At 51.3% G+C, this 20,849-nt stretch overlaps 1 protein-coding gene across 1 annotated transcript; it reads left to right on the forward strand.

Annotated features, from left to right (window-relative positions):
• Positions 1 to 2,675: 2,675 nt before the first annotated feature.
• LOC100901950 (regulation of nuclear pre-mRNA domain-containing protein 2) lies at positions 2,676 to 12,737 on the forward strand. Its single transcript, XM_029112915.1, has 12 exons — positions 2,676 to 3,230; positions 4,604 to 4,838; positions 4,933 to 5,080; positions 5,260 to 5,435; positions 5,588 to 5,834; positions 5,934 to 6,120; positions 7,723 to 7,790; positions 8,117 to 8,404; positions 8,538 to 8,706; positions 8,824 to 8,986; positions 10,355 to 11,551; positions 12,563 to 12,737. Exons 1-12 carry the CDS (start codon positions 3,089 to 3,091, stop codon positions 12,735 to 12,737), a joined length of 3,195 nt encoding a protein of 1,064 aa, XP_028968748.1. The 5' UTR covers positions 2,676 to 3,088.
• Positions 12,738 to 20,849: the final 8,112 nt, after the last annotated feature.

A 20,849-nucleotide genomic window follows, 5' to 3' on the forward strand; every position in this document is an offset into this window, starting at 1 on the left:
TGAGTTCCGGACGTTTCATACCTATCCAATCCGCAAGGGCGAAGACCGACGACCACATGGACGAGGGAATCGCCCCTGATGATGTTTCCCGCTCGCCGGGCGATGTGGGAAACGCCAGGATGAAAATACCGCAATCCGATATACATAAGCTAATTGGAGAGTCGAGGAATGGAAATGTCGGAAAAGGAACTCTACTCATGACCTCCGACCAGTCTCTTATCAGCCAATCCTCCTACGTAGGATCCTATGAGAAGGGGATCCGCGTCGAGTCTCAGATTGACGAGTTTCTCTAATGGGCCGATTTTGGAGTCCCCTACATGCGATTTTTTTTCGTTGGAGTCTATGGGCTTGAGAAACGGGAAATGGGATCAGTCTCTAATTAGCGAAAGTCTCTCATATGCATATCTCCTACATGTGGGTCCGACTGTACAATGACTTCTTCATGTATCCGAGATTTCTCTCAAGCTCAACCGATTTTCTCCGGTTCTACAGTTTCTGTCGCCCTGAGCCCTCGTGCGATCTCGTGCAAACGTGCATAGCCGCAACGACGCCGCTCGCGCGGGAGGCGGTGTGGGTTCGATCCCTGCTGCCGGAAAAATATGCAGGTACTCGGCCTTGATCCTCCTGGGTACATTTGCTCTATGGATCCGTCCTCGGAAGCAATGTGAATAACAGTACCCGGGACGTTAAACCTTGGCTGTGTGGATCAGCCCGAAAAAGTTTGTCGCCCTGAGCCCTGCGATATCCTGAGGACTATGTACCCGCTGAGAATTCCGAACGAATTAGCGTGATTAGCTCTGGAGGGGAGTATATAACTTGTAATTTAGCCGGACCAGCAATTTTCGGAATTGTATCGCTGATTCTCTCAATATTTGGCAGCACCAGCCCTAGGTTCCGTGTTCAAGGAGATGATCTCGGACGAGCTCCCTGCTGTCGCTATCCGATTTGCGTCTCTGGAATTCCCAGAAGGTCCTCGGTCCCGGCGCAGGTGATTCATTTGAGCATCTTTTCACAAAACTCCCATCTTCAAGAACAGCCCGGCGCAGACAGTGTAGCTCGCGACATTCGGACATGAACCCTTCTCTGATCGGGGGAGAAGGCTTTATGGTGCTCCACGGAATACCTAGGTCCGTCTTGGAGGCCTAAATGTGCACGCAGGGGACTCTCTTCATAGCAAACTCGAATCCATGCCTGAGCTTCCCACGACGAGAGGGGGAGGGGGACCGGCGGAGAGGCGTGGCTGACCTCTCTGGAATCTAAGACCTAATATAGTCACGAGCTCGATCCCGGAATTCCCTGGTTTGCAAAACGCGGGAAACCGAGGGGGCTTCAGATCGAGGTGTCGACCAAGTGAATTGAAAATGCCGCCCCGGGCTTCATGCGTGGTACCACGTGACGGCGCCAGCTACCAAACCTTACTTCGCAGGCCCTGGAGAAACTTCGATACCTTGTCTTGCAGCTTGCAAGAGATGATGAGACAGAAACCGTCAACCTTCTGCGGAGCCTATCTTCCACAGAGCAGCTCCGAATCTCATTCAGATTCATCTCCGCAAACGAGGTCGTGCTGACTCGGAGCACCAACTGCTTCCCCGTGTGTTAACCGGACCAAGGGGTTCTGCTGAATGTTCCCACCGTATGGTCGTGGATTCATGTATCTGTGTGATAGTCGAGACAATGTGTCTAGGCCTTCGCCACCGAAAGTTGCGCTGTGATTATGATGTCGTTCTGAACGTTGGTCTCGCAATCATTCGGAGAGCCTCTCGTTGAGCCCCTGTAGCTTCGTGTCCTGCGGTATCGGTCGTCTGCAGAAATTCAGATGAACCTCTCCGACTACGATATGTTCTTACGCTTTCCAACTTCAGTGGACGACGGCCGTCGGACCTCTTCGAGCCTCGTGGGGCGGGATGCTCGATCACGTGTCCGAGCATAATTTCACAGAACATGCCTGCATATTTTCATGACGAAAAATCGATCCCGGTGACCATCCTCCATTGTTCAGAACGGATCGTTGTCTCCCACGTGGGACCCTATGGGGTATCGTGATCCGATTCACGTACTTCTCGATGCACGACACGTCACGGAGCGAATTAGGTTCGTGAATCGGGGCTCGACTAAATATCAATGCTGGCTCGCCCATTCCCAAAGTCCAGCCTCAGTCACGAAGTTCACCAACCATGGCGGCCTAGGCCGTCGCTTCCCCTCCAACGGAAGGAAATTCCTCGAGGTCAGCTCCCCCATTGAGTCCTGCGGCCTCCTGCGGGTCCAGACGACGAGGCTAGACCGAGTTCTCTTCTGAATTCGTTCACCTCCAACCTAGGACGACGATATTCGAGAGACCGGATGATCTCCTACTCGCAGCTTCGAACCCCGGCGGGGAATCCCCAGTCGCCGAAGTCCGCGCCCCGCCGAAGAATTCGTTTTCGGGGGACAGGACGAGGCCGCCTTGCTTCTTGCAGGCCGCAAGGTAGAGATCACCGTCATCATTCCGCTCCCTCTCCCTTACACTGATTCGGTGTTTTACATAAACGTCTCTACTCCGAGGTGATTGAGTTTTGCACTGCCCTAGCGTCATGAGCATACAATCATGCGAAACTGTGAGCTCATTCTGAGCCTTTCGTAGAGGATCCTGAGCCCAGTGTTCGTTTCGGAATAACAAAAAGCAAGATGGCGGCGCGCGGCAGCACACGGTTGTTGTTGTCGTAGTCCTGATGGACCATCAGTGATGGTGGTGGTTGGTTGCTTGATGGTAATACGGTCGTCGTCGTTGCTCCCTGCGGCTGCTACTGCCGCTGCTGCTACTACTGTTACTACTGCTCGAGTTGGGATCTGCTGCTGGTAATTCCCATTCTGAAGCGGCGGCGGCGACGACGACGACGGCAACGACTTCTTCGAGACACGATTACGATCGACGAGTGAATGATTGACTATTAAACCTACGGATCCACCGTAGGGGGGTACTGTCGTCGAAGACACCAGCCGGATACAGCGGTGCAATGTGCAGTTGTAGACTTACGTTCGAGTGACAGAAACTTTGAGCCCGACGACGAGCAACATCGACCGACGGGCGGACGGACGGTAGGACGAGAGAATGGACGAGGCCGCTCTAGAAAAAAAGCTGCGAGCAGTGAACAATACGCAGGAGTGTATTGAGACACTTTCGCTATGGGTTCTCCACCACAAGCATCACAGCGACCAGATCGCCTCAGTGTGGCTCCGGTGTCTTCGTAAATGTGAGTGTGATTATTGCGGCTCAATCGTTAGTTTGCGCTTTTTTCGTTCGTTCGACTATCTATCGATGGATGGACGGGCGGGCGGGCGATCAGCTAGTCGCTCGTTCCGACGCTCGGTCGGTCGGTCGCTCCGTCCGGCTGCCTTTTCCGTCGAGACCCTCCTTGAGCAACGATCGGGTCAGTTGATTCCTCAGCGAGCGGGCGGACCAAGCACCGTCGTTCTCTCCGAGCGAACTGTGCTTCTCTGACGTGAGTGTGCAACTTCCATCTTGCGCATACGGCGACCATCATGCGATGTTTCCGAATCGGCACTCGGTCCCGGTTCGCCACATTGAACGCGCGTTACCGTCGTCGGACCGAGAGCTCGCGTGGATCCTTCGATTTGCGCTCGTGGCTAACCTTCCGGACGTTTGCGGATAGTCGGGAGTGCTTCAGGGGTCGGGGGGAAAACCGAGTTGAATTTCTTTTGGGAACCTATGAACGGGTTCGGATCCTATCCGGGTAATCGCTGAGTTCTGCTTTTTCTGCTCATTCTCTGCGACCCGTGAACGCACTCTAGGACTCAAGGTGTGCCACCGTATTGAGTTGCCGGTTATGGTTTCGGTTTTCGTTCGGTGGCTAGAGAGGACGAAGGAATCGAGTGACTCGCGGATCGGATCGTTCTCCTCTTTTCAAAAGGGCTCCCCCGAACCCCGGAGGGGTTGCAGACCGAGTTTTCTCGAAGTTCTCGTGGGAAGGTCCCATTATTATCAGATGATTCGGTAGGAACCGAGCATCTCAGACGCTCCTTGATGCCCGGGGACTTTTGTTCGACATCGATTATTCTTCCCGCTCCTGATGTCAAGGCCAATCATTTTATGAACATGAAATCGTTCGCGACTAGAGCAATCACGGGAGCCGTCGCATTCCACTATGACTTCAGAGTGCGGCGGAACGCTCGGATCACCGTATCCCGAGCTTTTCTTGTGATTCGTCCTAAAGCAGACGTCCCTATGGGAAATTGAATTTCTCAGCTCCAGAATGCGAAGATGATTCCGCGTCGTGATAGGAGTTATAAAGCCACCCAACAATTTTCCTATCCTTTTGGAGGGTTGAGATTGCGGGATTCTTCGCGGGATCTCCATTTAGGGTCGTCTATTTATTTTCATCATACATAATTTTGACCGTTAGGGTGAAGTCCGCAAGGAGGCTATGGGGGGAATGGACGACCGGATACGGAAAACTACATGGCTAGGACCCATGTCCCATAAGTGTTGCCTCTTTGCCATGTAATGGTTAATTCTACAGCGGGAATCCTAGAACTGGATCAACACGGCATGAGGAAGCGGATTGATGGGCTGAAAATGGATAACGTTCGATTTCGTTCTTTGCAGCCAGCACGAAACACCGACTTGCTTTGCTGTACCTCTGCAATGATGTTTTGCAAAGGTGCAGGAAGCAGGGACGACCCCAGTTCTTGGAAGCCTTCAAAAAAGTCTTGCAAGAAGCTGGTGTTCTGCTCGACCAAAAAGAGATCCGGAAGCAAGTGGATAGAGTTTTCAGCATTTGGAAGCAGCGGAAGGTTTATGACGAAGCCTTCATTCAGAGGATCCAGAGCGCTGAAAGTAAGTTCTCGCTCGAGGCGTGTTCCTTTTAGTAGACCCTCAGATTCAAGATGAACCCGGTTTTCGTGGGCCCCGAAAAAGCGATTGAGATAACCGAGGACTTCTTTCTCTCTCTCAAAATCTTCTCTCATTGCAGGAAAAGTGATGAAGAGTCCTTCACCGCCTCCTGCCTTGACACCACCTCGACCTCAGGCTTCTCCCGATGAGGAGTTGATCGACTTCGAGCCCACGGGACTCGTTGAACAGGTAAAGAAACGATTCCCCGTGTGTGCTTCGCTCAAGGTCGCCGATGACCTTCCCTTCAATTGGGGTGGATTTCCGGCGCTGAACCATCGCCCCGGTTCGCGGCCGCACACTTCCCTTGCGGAGGAAGTTCCGTTCGCTCGGCGGGATCGAACTCAATCTGATTCTTTCCATCCCATCAGGTCAAAAAAGTCCGCAAACTCCAATTAGATGTTGGTGCAAAAATGGGAGTCCTCTCATCAACGAAGCTGGACATCTCAAGAGCGGAAGTGCTGACCTCCTGTAAAGACAAGCAGCACTGTGAACAATTCGAGAAAGACTTCGACGAAGGGATTCGGTGTCTCGAAAGCTACGTCGCGTGAGTGTCCATTCCATCGAATACTCCACCAACGTATACTATCATAGATGGGATCCGCAGGAGTGATCGGGAGGCGTATATCAAGTGAATGAACGATTCCCTGGGCCGAGTATATCCTGCAGACTTCTGAAACTTCCTCAATTCATCCCCAGTGCGATTGAGACAAGTCTCCAAGAACACAAAGAACTCCAAACTCTCCTCACCGACGGAGAGAAATATTACGCTCATCAACTGGGGGACGTTCAGTTGGTTGCCAACGGTTTTAGAACTTTCGCGGGTCGGGTCGAAGAAGTGAAAACGGGTCTGGGTAGATTCAGGATACCTTCGCCCCCACCTCTCCCCGACGAGTGTCCATCACCAACGGACTCGGAGCTCGACGATATGATCATATCTCCTGAGGTCAGTGGAGTGACGTTTTTGCGCTTCCGAGAGGAGCTTTGTCGAGATTCACTCGGCACTTCAATTATTACTCCTGACGATCGATCTCTCTCTCCGCAGCGGAACGAAACTCGCACGATGTCGAAAGAAACGCGGATACCTTCCGAATCTTTCAATCCGAGTTCGGCTTCGTTCATGGATAGCGATCCGCATATCTTTAGTCAACTGAAGGATGTTCTCAGGAAGGACTCCCGGGTCAGTTCGGAAGTGTCAACGAAAACCGGAAGAGACGAGCCGTCTTCTACATGTGAGTTGTCTCTCCTACCCTGTCCTGGTGTTCGATCACAGCAGGCTCAAACGGAAAGTATCTGAAAGTGCCTCGATTTCTTGCAGTTTCCCCGAAGACATCCTTCCCTTCGACTCCTCTGGCTCCGCCACCGATGCCGACCGGGCTGTTGGCGCATTCTCCGATGCCTGCGTTCCTAGGTACAAATCAAGGTCATTACAAAAGACCGTCTTCTTCATCGTATCCAATAGCGAGACGCTTAGAGCGCTGAAAATAACCTCGCGACCCGCTTCAGAAGAAAGAGTGTGTGTCGTGTTCTTCGAGTCCGATCACTTCCTCCACTTAGTCAGTGTCTTTGTCCAATTTTCCTACCTGAACCTAGCTTTTGACCTAAGAAACAGAGAATGCTTCCTCTCTGACTATCTTCGAGACTCTGCATGGGACCGTGCGGAGGTCGTTAGATTACAATCCTTCCGAGACTCCGGTGACGAATTTGAAAACTCGCGTTTCTTCTCATCATCAGACTCTCTCGTCGCATGGAGAAGGCGGTAGTGGCGGCATTATTACTGCATCCTCTCAAGGGGGAATATTCATTATTTCGTGAAGTACGAACTTAGAACTCATCTGGACTGAGCTCTGGTACCATCATCGGTATCCGCCGATGAGGACGGAGTTTCTAGAGATACCTACTTTCTGACATGAGGGATTCTCCCGAATCCGCTCCCGGCGTCTACACTTCCTAGCATTTTTCCAAGAAATCAAGACACAGCTCTTGGAGTTCTCCACTTTCGTCCAGGGTAGCGACACTTCCGCCTAAAATTTCCTGGTACCGTGAGTAAGTCACATGACATCCTGCAAATCCTTGTGAGCCTCCTTGATTTCCTTGCTCGGTGATGAATTCACAGATCCTTCAGGAACATCCTCGAGTCTGATGGCTTCTCCCGACCGTGGGAATTCCGAATCTATCGGTTTAATTTTTCTTTCTAATTTTCACCCGAAAACTCGATGGTCCGCTCTCAAAATTAGTTTCGAAGTAGCGAACCGTTCAGCTCGGGAGAACATTCGATTGCGTGCAAGGGTTGATTCGGACAGCGATTCACGGCAGGAGTAGGGAGTCAGAGTAGATCTGTTAATGATAATATCGGTTCATCATCAAGTTCTAGCCTTAAGTTCGACCGATCGATGATCTGAACAGCTTCTTCGGGCCAAATCGCTGGCTCCTTGGAGAACCACGGGACAGTCGGGGGTTTCACTGAATAGAGTGTGAATAAACGGTGTTGAACGCAGACGGACACGGACACGTGCCTTTAGGGTTTAGAGCTCATGCAGAGATTTAACAGTGGAGTCCCACGGTGGTTAGGAATAAACTATCCGGTCCGGTCCGAATCTAAGAGTTCAAGGGCATCTGACCGAGAAGAGTCACAATGTGCGCGGGGAATCGATGGGGGAATGGCTGGCCCTCCGATGTGTTTCAATCAAAAGTGTTCGGTTCGCGTCTTCTCGTCCCGAATGATTCGTTGATGCTTTTGCACCCCCGGCGCGAGGGGCCGCGTAGACCAAGAGATTGATCCAGATCGCTCGGAATGGATTGCGTGCTAAAACCTTTGATATTGTCCACGACAGGTGTGAGACCTTTCGTTTCGCCTGGTCAACAAACCCCGAAAGAGGTCAACGTATCTCTCGCGCATCAGGTAAGATAAGTGTCCGTTGCACACGGAGATTTGATTTAGGAAAACTCGGTATCATCTTCTCAGAGCGTCATCTGCCATTGCTCAATCATGTGTCTCGGGGCGATGGCCGGCTCGGAATTTATAGCCCCGGTTTTCTGATCTCCCTTCCACACGATGCGGAGGCGGATATATTCCCGATAGTTCAAGGGAGAGCTCGAACCCGTTTCGGTCAGGCCACCCTCTCAATCTTCGTCCTCTTCTTCGTTCTATGATTGAGGCCTCAAACGAACCCTCGCCGTTTCTCTGAGCGTCGTGGAATGTCCTCACCGACCACGTCGCTATTGCAGGACGAAATCAAAGAGGTCGACATGGAAATCGAAGATGACGATGAAACGATGCCGAATCTGGCCAAAGCATTGAGCGCCGCACGAACCTCCAATCTGATCGAGCTCACGTCCAGTCGAGACGTTGATCTCCGGATCAGACCCCCAAACGACCCGACAAGTCGGGTGACGTCTCTCCCCCATCTGGCGGACGAGGATGAGCGATTCCCACCCCGAGTCCCGTTCCCTCCGAGCAACGTAGACCGCCCATTCCTCCTCGGATGCCCGAACGACAGATTGGGTCTGCCGCCGGTGAGTTCGACTAAGACTCCGTTTTATCTCAAAAGTGAATCATTGCATGGCGGAGATTAGCAATCAGTGAGGGCCGATCGCGTCTGTGCAGCGAGACGTTCGGGAATAACGCGGAGCTCCCTCCTGCTTTCAGGCGGCGGGCGGAATGAGCTCATCGAGCTCCCCCATGCCCAAACCTTTGCTGAGTAATTCCACGGGCTTCAACGGAATTTCGACCCCCACGCTCAGCGTCGAAGAGCTTCTGAAAAAGATCGTTCCCTCGATCAATCGTTCGAACTTGACAACAATTGTACAGAACAAAGGTCAGTGAGTCCTCGAATTATTTCGGAATCGCGTGGCTTAGATCTCGGAGCTCGATGCTCTTCCGAAGGGATCTGACAACGAGGCTCCTTCATCTAATTCGCAATTTTACTCGGCAGAAAAACCCGAAAACGATATAGTCGATCCAGACGCCTACGATCCCGAAGACAACTTCGTAATGGATGTACCTCGAGTTGTGTACTCTCCACCGAAAGCATCTTCAAACATCGTCGAAGTTCCCACGTCCGACAAGCCATCTACCGAAGAAGCTTTACAGACAACGTACGTACCATGAGTTTAAAGCGCTTCACTTCTATTGGTTTGTGTGAACTCGATTTCCCCCTCACGCGGAGCTTGATTGAATCCTCTGCTCCTGCATACGCGAGCCTATACTCTCGGCGTCTCGAAATTCTCGAGAGAATACGAAAATATGAATCGTCTCCTGTCGAATGAAGGAAGATTTCCGCAGAGAATTCCGAAAAGCAAAATCTTGCCGTAAGAAAAGGTGTAGGTAGAAAATACTCGGAAGAGCTCGAGTCCCCGTGCAGAGCCCCAGTCCGGAATTTGAAGATTTTTTTGACGTACTGAATTCCAACCATCCGGAGACGCGGGTACAAATCCGTGATCTTGGGCGCTCGTTCTTGGCATTCGTAGGAGCCACTCGCCTTCTGAGCGCTCTGGCGTCGCATCGTGGACTACCAGCCTAGATCTAATGCATCGAGACGTCGCCTCCGTGGGCATTGATATCGAGCCTCGAATTCACCGACTCCTCGGGAGAGTCTGGATCAATGATGGTAACACATCTTGTCCCGTATGCGGGCGAGCATCCACGCGGTCCTCCTTGGTGGACGCTCGCTGACGTTGGCAATGATGGCACGACAGCGTCTCTGACCACGGTCAACCATATATTAAACCGACTCACGAATCAAGGAGCCTGCCGGAATCTCCAGAGGTCCAGAAAAAAACATGAACGAACCTTGGACCCGAATTCGAGAGCAAGTTCGACGCTGTCCGTCCCAACCTTCGCGGCATAATTGCGATTCTCAAGAAGATCGTCGGGAACTCAGTTCGAGACACATCAATCTTCAGACAAATAGGTACACCGCTCGGGAGTCGTCCTCATAACTGCCGGAACCATCGGGATCCGCCGCTGAAGAATATCCAAAACTGTGAATAAAGTTTATGTCCAAAATCATTGTGTATGAATGAGTTGCATCAGCGCATGCAAATCCGAATGAATGAATCAATCAATCAAGGATTTGATGAATGGAGCGACGGCTGGGGGACTTGGAGACTTGTGTTATAGAAAAATCAATCCATGCGAGTCTCGATAGCTGCGTTTCTCTTTGGTTTGCTTGCGACGATGGCGATTAGATTCTAAAATGATTCCTTTGAATGAACGACGGGAAGGAACACGGTTGGAGATATTTCGCCCTGAACTCATTTTGGATGATCTTATGAATTTTTAGTGTTTTTAGTTTTTAAGAAGTATATCTTTTTTGAAGTTTGATTCTGTGAATCTGCGATGAGCCAAGTTGACAAACCAGTATCCTCGTGCTCGTATGGTTGCTCTGCATTGATGGGGGTCGAATCTCGAACACTCTTCTTCATGGTACCCTAGTCACTGAAAGACCGTTTTCTCCCCTGCAGGTCAAAAAGTGAAATCTCATCTCCGGATGGACCCATTTCGCCGTCGCCTACCCGTGTCGCGCAGACACCCTCGCGGCTGCTGCTACTGAAAAAACAGTCCAATGATCTCTCGTATCTCAGCGATCCGCGTCCATCGAGTAGTCCGAATAACCAAAAAATTCTTGTCGAGTACGCGCATCGCAGACGCTTGTTGTCGAGTCCCGCAGCCGGGAACGCCCCAGCCCCAGACAGGAAGGCGACGACTCATCAAGAGAATTTCCGACCGATCCAACGCACTCCGAGCTCCGAGTCGAACCACAAAGCTCCTGATCCGCAACGTGATGAGCGTCGACTGTACGAGCGACGTTCTTCTTCAGACCAAAGAAACTTCCACTCGCGACCACCTCGCTCCGACGCGGAGCGGAGATCGGCACCGGCCTTCGGATCGTCGTCGCGAGGAGGGTCGCGAGGACGCGGAGGAGAAGCAAATTCTCAGCAGGCCCGTCGAAGTGGGCCCCCGCGCCATCAGGCCGCGGGCAAAGGATGGGGTGCTAGTCTCGAAGGTGACGACAGGGTTTTCGGATATCAACACGATAAAATCGATTATTTGAGCTTGCCCAGACCCGTGAAAAAGGCTCCTGTGAAGATTCCCCGAGAGGTACGATTGGAGAGAGGTCAATTGAAAGCGGATGGCAGTCCACTCAAACAGCTCGCCGCGACATTGAAGGACACCAACGACGGCGGGCGACTGCCGGCTTCTCAGGAAGTGCACGAACAGACGTCGGCGAAGCCGCGAGCTGAACGGGGGGTCGACGCCAGAGCTGGCGTCCAACGTGCGGCCAGTCGAAGCTTGAGTGACGGGAGCCAAGATCGTGCGGACGTTGAATCGGGATCGGGGATCGACAAGCTCGTCGGTGCTTTTGGGAACGCTAGTAGAGTCGACGAAGGATGCTTCGAGCAAGATGGGCTTGTTGAAGGGAATGGTGAAATAATCACTCAAGACACGATTGAACAAAACGTCGTGTCTGTTGAGATAAGTGAACTCGAGGAAGGAGGACCTGCCGACGATCCCATGTTGGGCCAGTACTTCGACACATCGAGCTCATTTATCGTTAACGACATCTGTGAAGGAGAAGAAACGCCTTTACCCATCATCGAAATCGGCGAGACCGACACTGATCTGTGGACCGATGCAACCATCCTCGACATAGATGACGGGTGAGTCTTGAGGACCTCGTCCTCCCACACACCGCATGTTCTCTATTTTTTTCGAATGAAAGCCGTGTGGAAGGGTTGAGGCATCGCGACGCTTCCCAGAAATTCCTTAGGAGGTGGTAGGTGCCGGCTCGGGTCTGCATTGGAGTCGAATAGGACTTAATTCCAATATGGTTGCTCGATCCTATACCATAGTGCTGGAAACACATCATCTGGGAGGGGGCTTTAGCCCCCTTAGCCCTGCCCTCGCCCCAGTCGGTACCTTATTACACTGAACACGCTTCCGTGGCGTCGATGGGTCTCGGTGACGACTCCAACGCTCGCCCGGATTGAGATTCCCGGGCCACTGGTTTTCCGTGAAGGGTTTCCCCCCCCCCCTAAAGGGCGATCTGAATGCCCGTGGAAGAATTCAATGACGGAATAGAGACTTCTCCTGACCCTGCATGCCGTGCGTGGCTTCTGCGAAAAGTCATCCGTGGTGCACTCGATGGACGGATTGAGCAAGCGTGCCCGAGATAAGGCCGCTCGTAGGCTGATTTTCGGATGTGGACTCGTCTATCCCCGTCATAGCGACATACGAAGCTCATTCACGAATCACTACTTGAGGTCTGCGCTGCAACTGTCGCCGTGTTCCCATCGGCAGGAATGAACTATGAATCGACTGCTGAAGTTCGTACTTTTACGTAGACGATAATTATTCGCCCGCCTGGTATTCCCGAAATGGCGACATCATGTCCGAGACCCAGTTTGAACGTAAGAAGCCCTCGACAGGTAGATGTTCTCTATGAAGTTCGATGAAACGAGTAGGCCACCGGCGGAGCGAATAGTCTTATTGTGCCAGTTCCCTGATGTATAATAGCCGGACGGTTTATGAAAGGGCGCATGTGACGAATCAGCGCGTGCAGACCGAGCGGTCGCCCAGACGATCGTCGCCGGAACGGAGTCCCCGATTAATTTCTTTCTTTAAGATTCACGAGACAGATCGCTCAAATCTCTTCTTTTTTCTCTCTCCAGATACGGCGGGAACGAAGACAGCAAATCCATCGCGAGTCTTCTTGAGGAACCCTCCGTGAAAAACGTGCCGCGAAAGGCCGCGTCGAGCGGTCTGCGAGGAGCGGTGGTCGCAACATCCGTAGGATCACGACGGTCTTCCTGTCGAGACCAGGGAGCGTTTGATGAATTCTTCTGATCTCGTTCACCTTGATTACCGAGTCTGAATGCTTGAACTCTAGCTTCACGGTGTCCTAGAGCTAGAACCCGCTGTTTACGCCAAGGCATCAACTCATGCATCGAAAAACATCGTTAGCGGAATTTATCATATTCGCCTGACACATGAATGCAGACCCCATACGCTGTATATTCAACATACAAGTGCACATCCCGTCTGAGGCGGTTCCGATGGACAAACCCGTCATTGAGACCCAATAGGATGGACTCGGATCTTTCATTCGTTTTTTTTTCGCCGGAAAATCTCTCTCCTATGCAAGAGTCGTCTTGATTGAAATCGTTATGACTGACGAAACTCTCTTCCTCATCATTCTCTTTCGTGCATTATCTTGCCTTGTGGACGACATTAAGTGCCGTAATATATGCAAGAGTACTCTGTACACTAGCCAGGCGAAGCCGAATCGGTCATCCGCTGCATTTGTTAAGCTTCCAGACAGCAGCTTTGGCGTAGACAATAATTACTTTACGACAAGTGTATCCGGAAGGGAGTCCCAGTCTAGAAACAGCGCAATGCTCTGTAAATTTGTTCACTGATTAGCTTGAATCAACTGTTACGCACTTGAAGTCCCCATTGGTCCGCGAAGCCGCTTGAGGACGGTCGAAAATATGTTCGGGTAGTTGTTACCACTAGAATAAATACTATTCCTGGGGGGGTGAACGCGCGAAGGGGTGGATTATTGTTTTGAAATGTCTTTTCCTCCGGGTATCATCATCGAATGTCATTGGATATATTGAATATCCATCTGTTCTGAACGAACGAATTGGGAGACTCGAATTAGATTGCAGCTGAAGTTTTGTGAAAGCCTTGAGTATTGTTCGCAGAATTTAGGGATGCTATTCAAAACTGTCGAGTGAGGAGGATAAATTATCGCTGTTATATATATATTTATAATTGAATGGGATAACCCATATATATATATAAACATATATATTGGGGGCGTTGGTTCGATGCCGGGACGCGCATCGTGTGAATACTTTTGGTAGAAAGACAAGATATTGGGACAGCTGGAACAGTGAATAAAATTCTCGAAAGTCTGCTCCGAGAAGTGCGATGATGGCCTTTCTTGGATGAGGGTCGGGCCGAAGCGGAATAGCAAGTATAGCGGGAGAAATGCCGGGAGAGGGGCGCGGCTTTGGAATTCGAAGGGTCAGGACTTCTCGGGAATCTTTCACGGTCCTCGACCTTGCGTGAGGGATCAGTTCGAGGTGGTAGGGAGTGTCTCCCCAATGATAACGCACGTACGAGCTCTGGACATGGAATCGAGCTAGAATTGAGAATGATACAGAACACAACGGCTAATGGAGGGAGGTGAGGTGCTCCGTCTGCGAGGGTCAAAGAACTTTTGAGGCTTGAAGGTCACTTCAATATAGTAATTGAACCTGTTGCGATTGCTTGAAATGTCCAGATGTCGGTGACCTGGCCCCCTAAGTGGATGCCTCCGGGATTCTTATCATGGGGGCTCTTCTTTGGTTCCTCGATTCACGCAGACGGTTGATCGGCAGGCGAATCAAAAATTGATGGCATCTAGGTCTCTCAAAGGAACGATGTGACGGGCTAATCTTCGCGAACAATGCGATGATTCCTCTGCGAAACTCATCATCAGATTTATATGAAAGGCGTTCATATGTAAAACACAGATACTCCCGATCCTCGATTCGAGGGGAATTTAATTCCGGAGAAACCGGAAATCAATTGAATCAGATCCTTGACCGACGATTCTCCTCACTCGAATCTGACAGCGATGTAGAAAGAATCATTCGCGGAGGAGATGCCTCGGACACGGGAGGATTCGTGAGCAAAATACGGCTCTCCGCTTTCATAGCTTACTCACGTGGTATTTCAAGGCTATACCTGCTAAGCTACTTACACCGGTTTCTCTTGCCAAGCGTCTTGGCGGGAGAGCTTTTGGAGATCGAGAGACTCTCGGGGGGTGGAACTTCTGAAAGCGGACACCTGAACGCTCGCAGACTCCAGCCATGAAGCCAGTGCTGAAGTAAAAAGCTCACACGAACTAGCGTGCGGGACATTTCTGGGATCGGCGATACGATTCTTCTCCCTACTGAAGTCGAAGATCCTGAGGTGGAGCCGTCACGTGACTTCAACTCTCTTCGCTCATAGTTGGAATCATTGGGTCTGCTCCCCGATTTGTGCCCGAGCTCGGAGGTCGAGCTCGAGGATAAAGCCCCGGAGGAGGCCATGCGGGAGGTTTTTCTCAATGATTTCTACGCGGAATCTTCCTCCGCGGCAGCGCTCACCGATATATGTATGTCAGCCACCTCCTCCCTCTCGGAGCTTAGTATTCATAGTCTTAATCAATGAGGTCTTTGTCCGGAATAAGTCACGAATCGTGAGAACGTAGGTAGCGTCCATGTACAACCAATAAATGAGAGTCTCTCCGGTCTCCGTTGCTCTCGCAGGGCTTTCCCCTCCCCCTCCCCGACGGCGTCGGTAGAGTTGACGCCGGGAATCCCGACTGAGCGTGCCATCTATTGCGCCATTCGCCACAGCCGGGGCAAACGATGCTCGAGCTTTGTCGGCTCCTAGATTCATGGAGCTAATTTTTAACTTCAAGCGCTCAACTCCCCGAATTTATGAGCTGGAGGTGAATTGGATGAGGGGGATAAGTTCAGCGACGTTGTCATCGGGAAACGGGTCCGCGGCTGTCTCCGGGCGAAGCTGGAGAGAGGCGCAGCTGAGGGGCTCGATGGAACTTTCTCAGGGATCATTCTCTTGTTTTACCCATGAGATGGATCGGACCGCATTCCTTTCGGTATCAATATGCCGTCGGAATGTATCTGGCGTGGCAGGTCCTATGGGTCAACTCACCAAGCTTGGAACGCAGGTAAATCCGTCTCGACGTCCTCATGCCTCCGAGGTCCCCGTGCTGTCAGCTGGTGAGGCGCTCGGGCTTCGCAATGTGATGCAGGTCAGATTGAGTGAGATGGCAAAATGTCGATGGAGTCCTAGATCCGCAACCCTGTCATTTAGCCGGCTTATGTAATAAAATTCTCACTCGTCAGAGGGATTCCCCCCTCTCATCGATTTGAGCCAAAATCGCTCGTCGTCAAATGTACACGAGTGGTTTCGTCTTAAAATCGGTTTTATGACATTGTATGGAGATAATACATTTTTGGAAGACGAGGCGCGAACGAGGATTGAAATTCCCGCCTTGCTTCACAGATGGGATTGGCTCCAAACGGGCAACTTCACGGTGGATTACGCGATTCATCTGATGTCCAACATGTACTGCACCGACAAAAATGCGCTGGGAGGATTGCACGTATTGCGCTCAGCCAGAGGCCCTAACAGGTCTCCAGAAAGTGACTTGGCGGCATTCGGTCTTTTCTTCTTGGAAACATTAATTCCCTTTATCAAGAACCGATCTCTGTGCCGTCGCCTAAAGCGCTCGGTGCGAGAGCACGATTTTGCATCAGAAACAAACTCAGGAATGGGAAGGCTGGATGCAGTTGGTCGTTCTCATCCACCACATGACCGGCGCACCATGGTCCTGCCACCGGGGCTTACGGCAGCGCGCGCTGAGCAGAACCCGATACAGTACATGTAAATGTTGCTTGAGTTCGTCGCTCTGTTCTCGGCGATAACGCTCCTGTATGTGGAGCATGTCCTCTTCGAGGAAATCTTATTCATGCCACCCTGGAAAGCTCTGTTTGACATCTCAGCGTCCGAGAACATCATCGATTCGGTGCCCGAGAACGTCGTGCGGTCCCGACTGTTGATTCTCTTCATGACCACTGCGTCGAAGATCAGCTCCATGATTTCGACGACGCTCGCTTTCTATTGCGGCGGGAAGCCTGACTGCAACGAGGTCCATCCCTACATTTCTTGGCTGCCGATTCTTGCCTACGTCACGCTCCGGAACCTTTACGGTCAGATTCGAGCCAAGTTCAGCGCTTTTTCTGCCTGGTTCGAGGAGCTTTCCCTAGAGCTATTCGTAGTATGTCGATACCGCGTGCGGCTCAGTGCCGGGACCCACGGAGTGCTGGTTCTCATTCCGAAGTACCCGGTACTGAATGTGTGCATCACTTCGTTGCCACAAAGTCTCAGGAACATTGTTCTCGACCCCCTCTCTCTTGGTCATTCGTTATTTCCTTCCGTCAAATCCGTGGAGCATCACAGGTACCTTGGAGAGCTCGGGGCAAGGAGCCTGCGAGAACAGATCCCAACGTCGAGAAAAACTTTCCCTCTCATGCCTGTATGTATCATATATCTGGGCGTTCATATCACGCCCTGACGGTCCTCCGGATCAAACCCGAGCGGCATGATCCACGCCAGCTGGAACTCGAAGTCTGGCGGATATCTCGACGTACGAGCTACCTCACAGAATCAGACGGATACGGAGCTGAATTTCCATTTTTACCACTGGCGAGATTAATTATTCCACTACGGCTCCGCCTGATTTCCTCCGGAATCGAATACGACGGAGTGGGTAACTACTCTGATAAACTCTCCCAAAGGCCCAAAGGATCCTATGCCCGTATGATTGTACCCGCCCGACTGGACGTCGATTTCGGTCAGAATGAACACATACAATGCAAGCACTTACGCCGAAGACTCGCCACAACTATTCAGATTCGTTCTCTCGCTAGTTCCTTTTAAGATTCCCTCGTCCTATTAAATTGGCTCGGTGCCCGAGCGAAGCAGTGATTCCCAGGCCGGATCGAGCGAACGTGGTTTCGCTCAGTCGCAGGTCGCAGCTCACAGCTTGAATTTCACAGTAGCCGATCGATAATAGTCGTCTGAACCAGCAGTGATCATATTAGAAACGTCAGAACTAACACTCAATCGAAAGCCCACTGATCGATTCGCTGGGCCAAGTTCTCAATCGATGAAACTTGAAGATCATTTCAACCTATGAACAGTGCAGGATCACTTCTGCTCGAAGAAGCTTGCGGATAGAAATTTAAAATGGGCCGGTTCTCTTGTCATGGTGTTCTTTCAAGGACTGCACACCGAAGGTTAAGATGCGATCTCGGATCCATTGGCTTCGCCTCCTCCTTCCTCAAATATATCGAAGTGGTCCCTTGTCTTCCGATAAGGGTAACTGCAAGGGCGGATAATTTGAGCCACAAGGGAATTCCCCGAGCAGGGATACCGATTCGGATTAATTATGTCGATCACGATCCTCACTAAGCTCGCGAGAAGGACGGTATTCGCGGAAAAAACCGAGCCAAGGGGAAGGATCGAAAGCTGGGACGAAATTATGGACGGAGCTCCAGGCAAGGCGTTAATGGTCGCGTCGAACACCTGCGAGGACATAACACCGCCGACCTGGGCTTGGCAAGCAGCCCAGGAGCTGAACGTCTGGGCTGGGAAGGCCTCATTAGTCGATCGTGGCTTGAATCGCTCCCCCATGATTGACTCCATATTGCGACCCGTCGCGGAAACGCGCCGACGGATCGTCTGTCAACAAAGAAGCGACGCTCGGGAATAATCTGCGGAACCATCGGGTCACTGGATTGTTAGTGTGGTGTCTATCACACGGAAAACACTAGATCTTCGGGAGCCGATGAGTCACACTCGGTGGCTACCGGCAGACTACTCTTTATTCTCGAAAAATTCGGCGGGCGATGATCTCTCGGGTGGGAGCTAGCTAAGTATGGGCCACGGGTGACACTCGAGCCCTACGGATTCTGATGTCACCACCATTTCCGTGAACTACATGACAGTCACCTCTCTCGTTCTGGGAGACTTTGCGGGAAACATCAGACGTGATGCCAGTCGTCGAAACTCCGCCAGCGGTGCCCAGGATACCAACTCGAAGTGGGCAGAAAATATCAGATTATCTCTGTGAGGAGGCAAATATCAAGACAGGCTCCAATGGCCTAGAGTAGTCTATAAATACAAGGATAGGATTGGATTCCTTTATTATCAAGGTTACCTTCCCTCCTCGAGAGACGTAGCTATATGAGCCCTCGAGACTCACTCGGGTAGTACATCCATCCGCGGTAAGCGAGACCCCTGGTTACATTCTGCAGCAGCATCGATGTCACCGAAGTCGAAGTCATATGTCACCGATTGGGGTGCTACTCGCTGCAAGTGAAGAGCTCAATTCAACAGAGTTCAAGAGAAACGGGATAACAGGGAAACGGGATTTAGGGGATAACGGGAGAACGGGGGAACGGGACAACGAGGATTCCTCCATTTTGATGAACAGACTCCTCGGACTGTCGCGGAACTCGAGCAGAGTTTCTAGGTATGCCCCGTGGCTGACATGGACAGTTCCCGAACCTTAGACAGAGGGGGACTTCTACCGGGTGAGGAGCTGGGGTCGTCACTCCGTCGTCGCAGCGCGAGCAAGGTCTCTCAAGATATAAACTCGTACTGCCAGATGCGACAGAAAAATGTTTTCTTTCATTTGGCTCACCCGAATAGGTGAACCCATCTCCGACTCAGAACGCATCTCTGAGTAGCTCAGGCCGGTTGACATTGAAAAAGTAATATTGCCCATCCCGTCTCAGGCGGTCAAATGGGGGATGCTACTGTCTTGATTGTGGAAGATCGGTGCCGTGTGTTATACGATTGTAGTACCGCAATCGAAATGGAGGCTTAAGAGCAAGCAGAGCAATTCGATCCCCGGATATCAGGACAGATTGACGCGAATAGAATGCGATAGCACCATCCGATATTCCAACCTCGAATGATTTATTTGCTCCTCATCTTATTTATCTTATAGACATCCCTATTTTCTGACGAACGAAATGATCTCTACGGAGTCCTAGGGCACCCGATCAGCTGTCCAGCTCTCTCACTCACGCTCTCTCACTCACGCTCTCTCACCACTGTGAGTCAATCGTGAGTCGAATCTCCTACGACCAGAAGCGGAGAATTCGCTTACCCGAAATCTCGACTTCATGGTGATCCCCTATCGGGATCCGAATCGGAGGGAAACAGTATTTTGTTGATAAACTTGCCAAATCCTACCGTTCCGCGGCGCGATATGTGTAAGAGCTCAGTGGGATACGTTGTGAATATTCCGCGATGGCAGACTCAGAAGATCACGGGGTATCCCCGATAGCCCAGCTTCATAGAGGGAATGCTGCGTGGCGAACATACGAGAACGATGCATTATTCGCCGACGCTCAGATTTTGAGCGATTCCGGAGGAACTGCCCGTGTCCGTGTCGCGACGTCGATCGATGATCTGACAGTCTTCCAGGGCCGCGTCGGGTACCGATTTCAGCGGAGTAGCTCCCAGCCTCCAACGCACAGGCTCCTCTCCCTGGCACAACAGATCGAGAAATATCTATGAAAGATCGAGCTTCGCCTTGGTTGAGATTCAATTTAGATCACCGGTGACTCTCGCAGGTTGGTCATGGAAAGGACAACAGCGAGAATGGAAGCCTCACCTAATCTTCGATCCCATCGAAACATCGATGAGATAGAAATCGACTTGAGGAACATCAAACACGAATGTAGGCCGCTCATATTCATCCGTATTCTAGTTACATTCGTAGATTCGATTCTTCGACTGCTTCTTTAAATACTTTCCTTCATCCAGTGGCAGACATGAGTTTTAACGACCACATAGGCAGCGTCAACCTTATCATGCCAGGTATGGTCTCGTGAGTTACGGCAGGAGCTTTGGGTCCTTCTCGAGAGACAGGTGCATTGCAGGGTTCCCGATTCCCGAGCTCTGGGCCCTTTATCTCATGCATTGTTTACCGATTTCCAGGCTCGGCTGATATCGTGATGCTTCCTACCGCCCTGGTTCGGTCCGCTAGCGCCCGAGAGCCTCAGGCATCCCCCTCTGTAAGACGCGGACGCAGAACGAGAACACCGTATCAGGTAATGTGAACAGTTTCCATTCATAACCCCCTCGAAATCGGGAACAGGTCAGCCAGATCATTGGGCCAAAGTCTTCCCGACGAAAAATATGAATGTTGGCGTATTCACAAATATCCTATGAGTACGAATATATTCGTATTCATATCCGTATTCATGAGAAAAAATCGAATATATTCGTACTCGTCTTCACGAACACGAATCTGCCCCCACCCGACTCTGCCCCCGAAAACCTTGCAGAGATCCGCTCCGCTTTTATAAAATACAAATG

Source organism: Galendromus occidentalis, unplaced genomic scaffold (assembly GCF_000255335.2).
Source record: "Galendromus occidentalis unplaced genomic scaffold, Mocc_1.1 scf7180000075756, whole genome shotgun sequence".
In the NCBI taxonomy this organism is placed as follows: Eukaryota; Metazoa; Arthropoda; class Arachnida; order Mesostigmata; family Phytoseiidae; genus Galendromus; species Galendromus occidentalis.

Bases quoted from the DNA above. Each gene is read 5' to 3' on its own strand.
- LOC100901950 (XM_029112915.1), top strand. From the start codon at position 3,089: ATGGACGAGGCCGCTCTAGAAAAAAAGCTGCGAGCAGTGAACAATACG. The intron at 4,839-4,932 runs GTTCTCGCTCGA...GAGATAACCGAG, and splicing joins ATCCAGAGCGCTGAAAGTAA to GACTTCTTTCTCTCTCTCAA. The intron at 6,121-7,722 runs GTGAGTTGTCTC...TGTCCACGACAG, and splicing joins AGACGAGCCGTCTTCTACAT to GTGTGAGACCTTTCGTTTCG.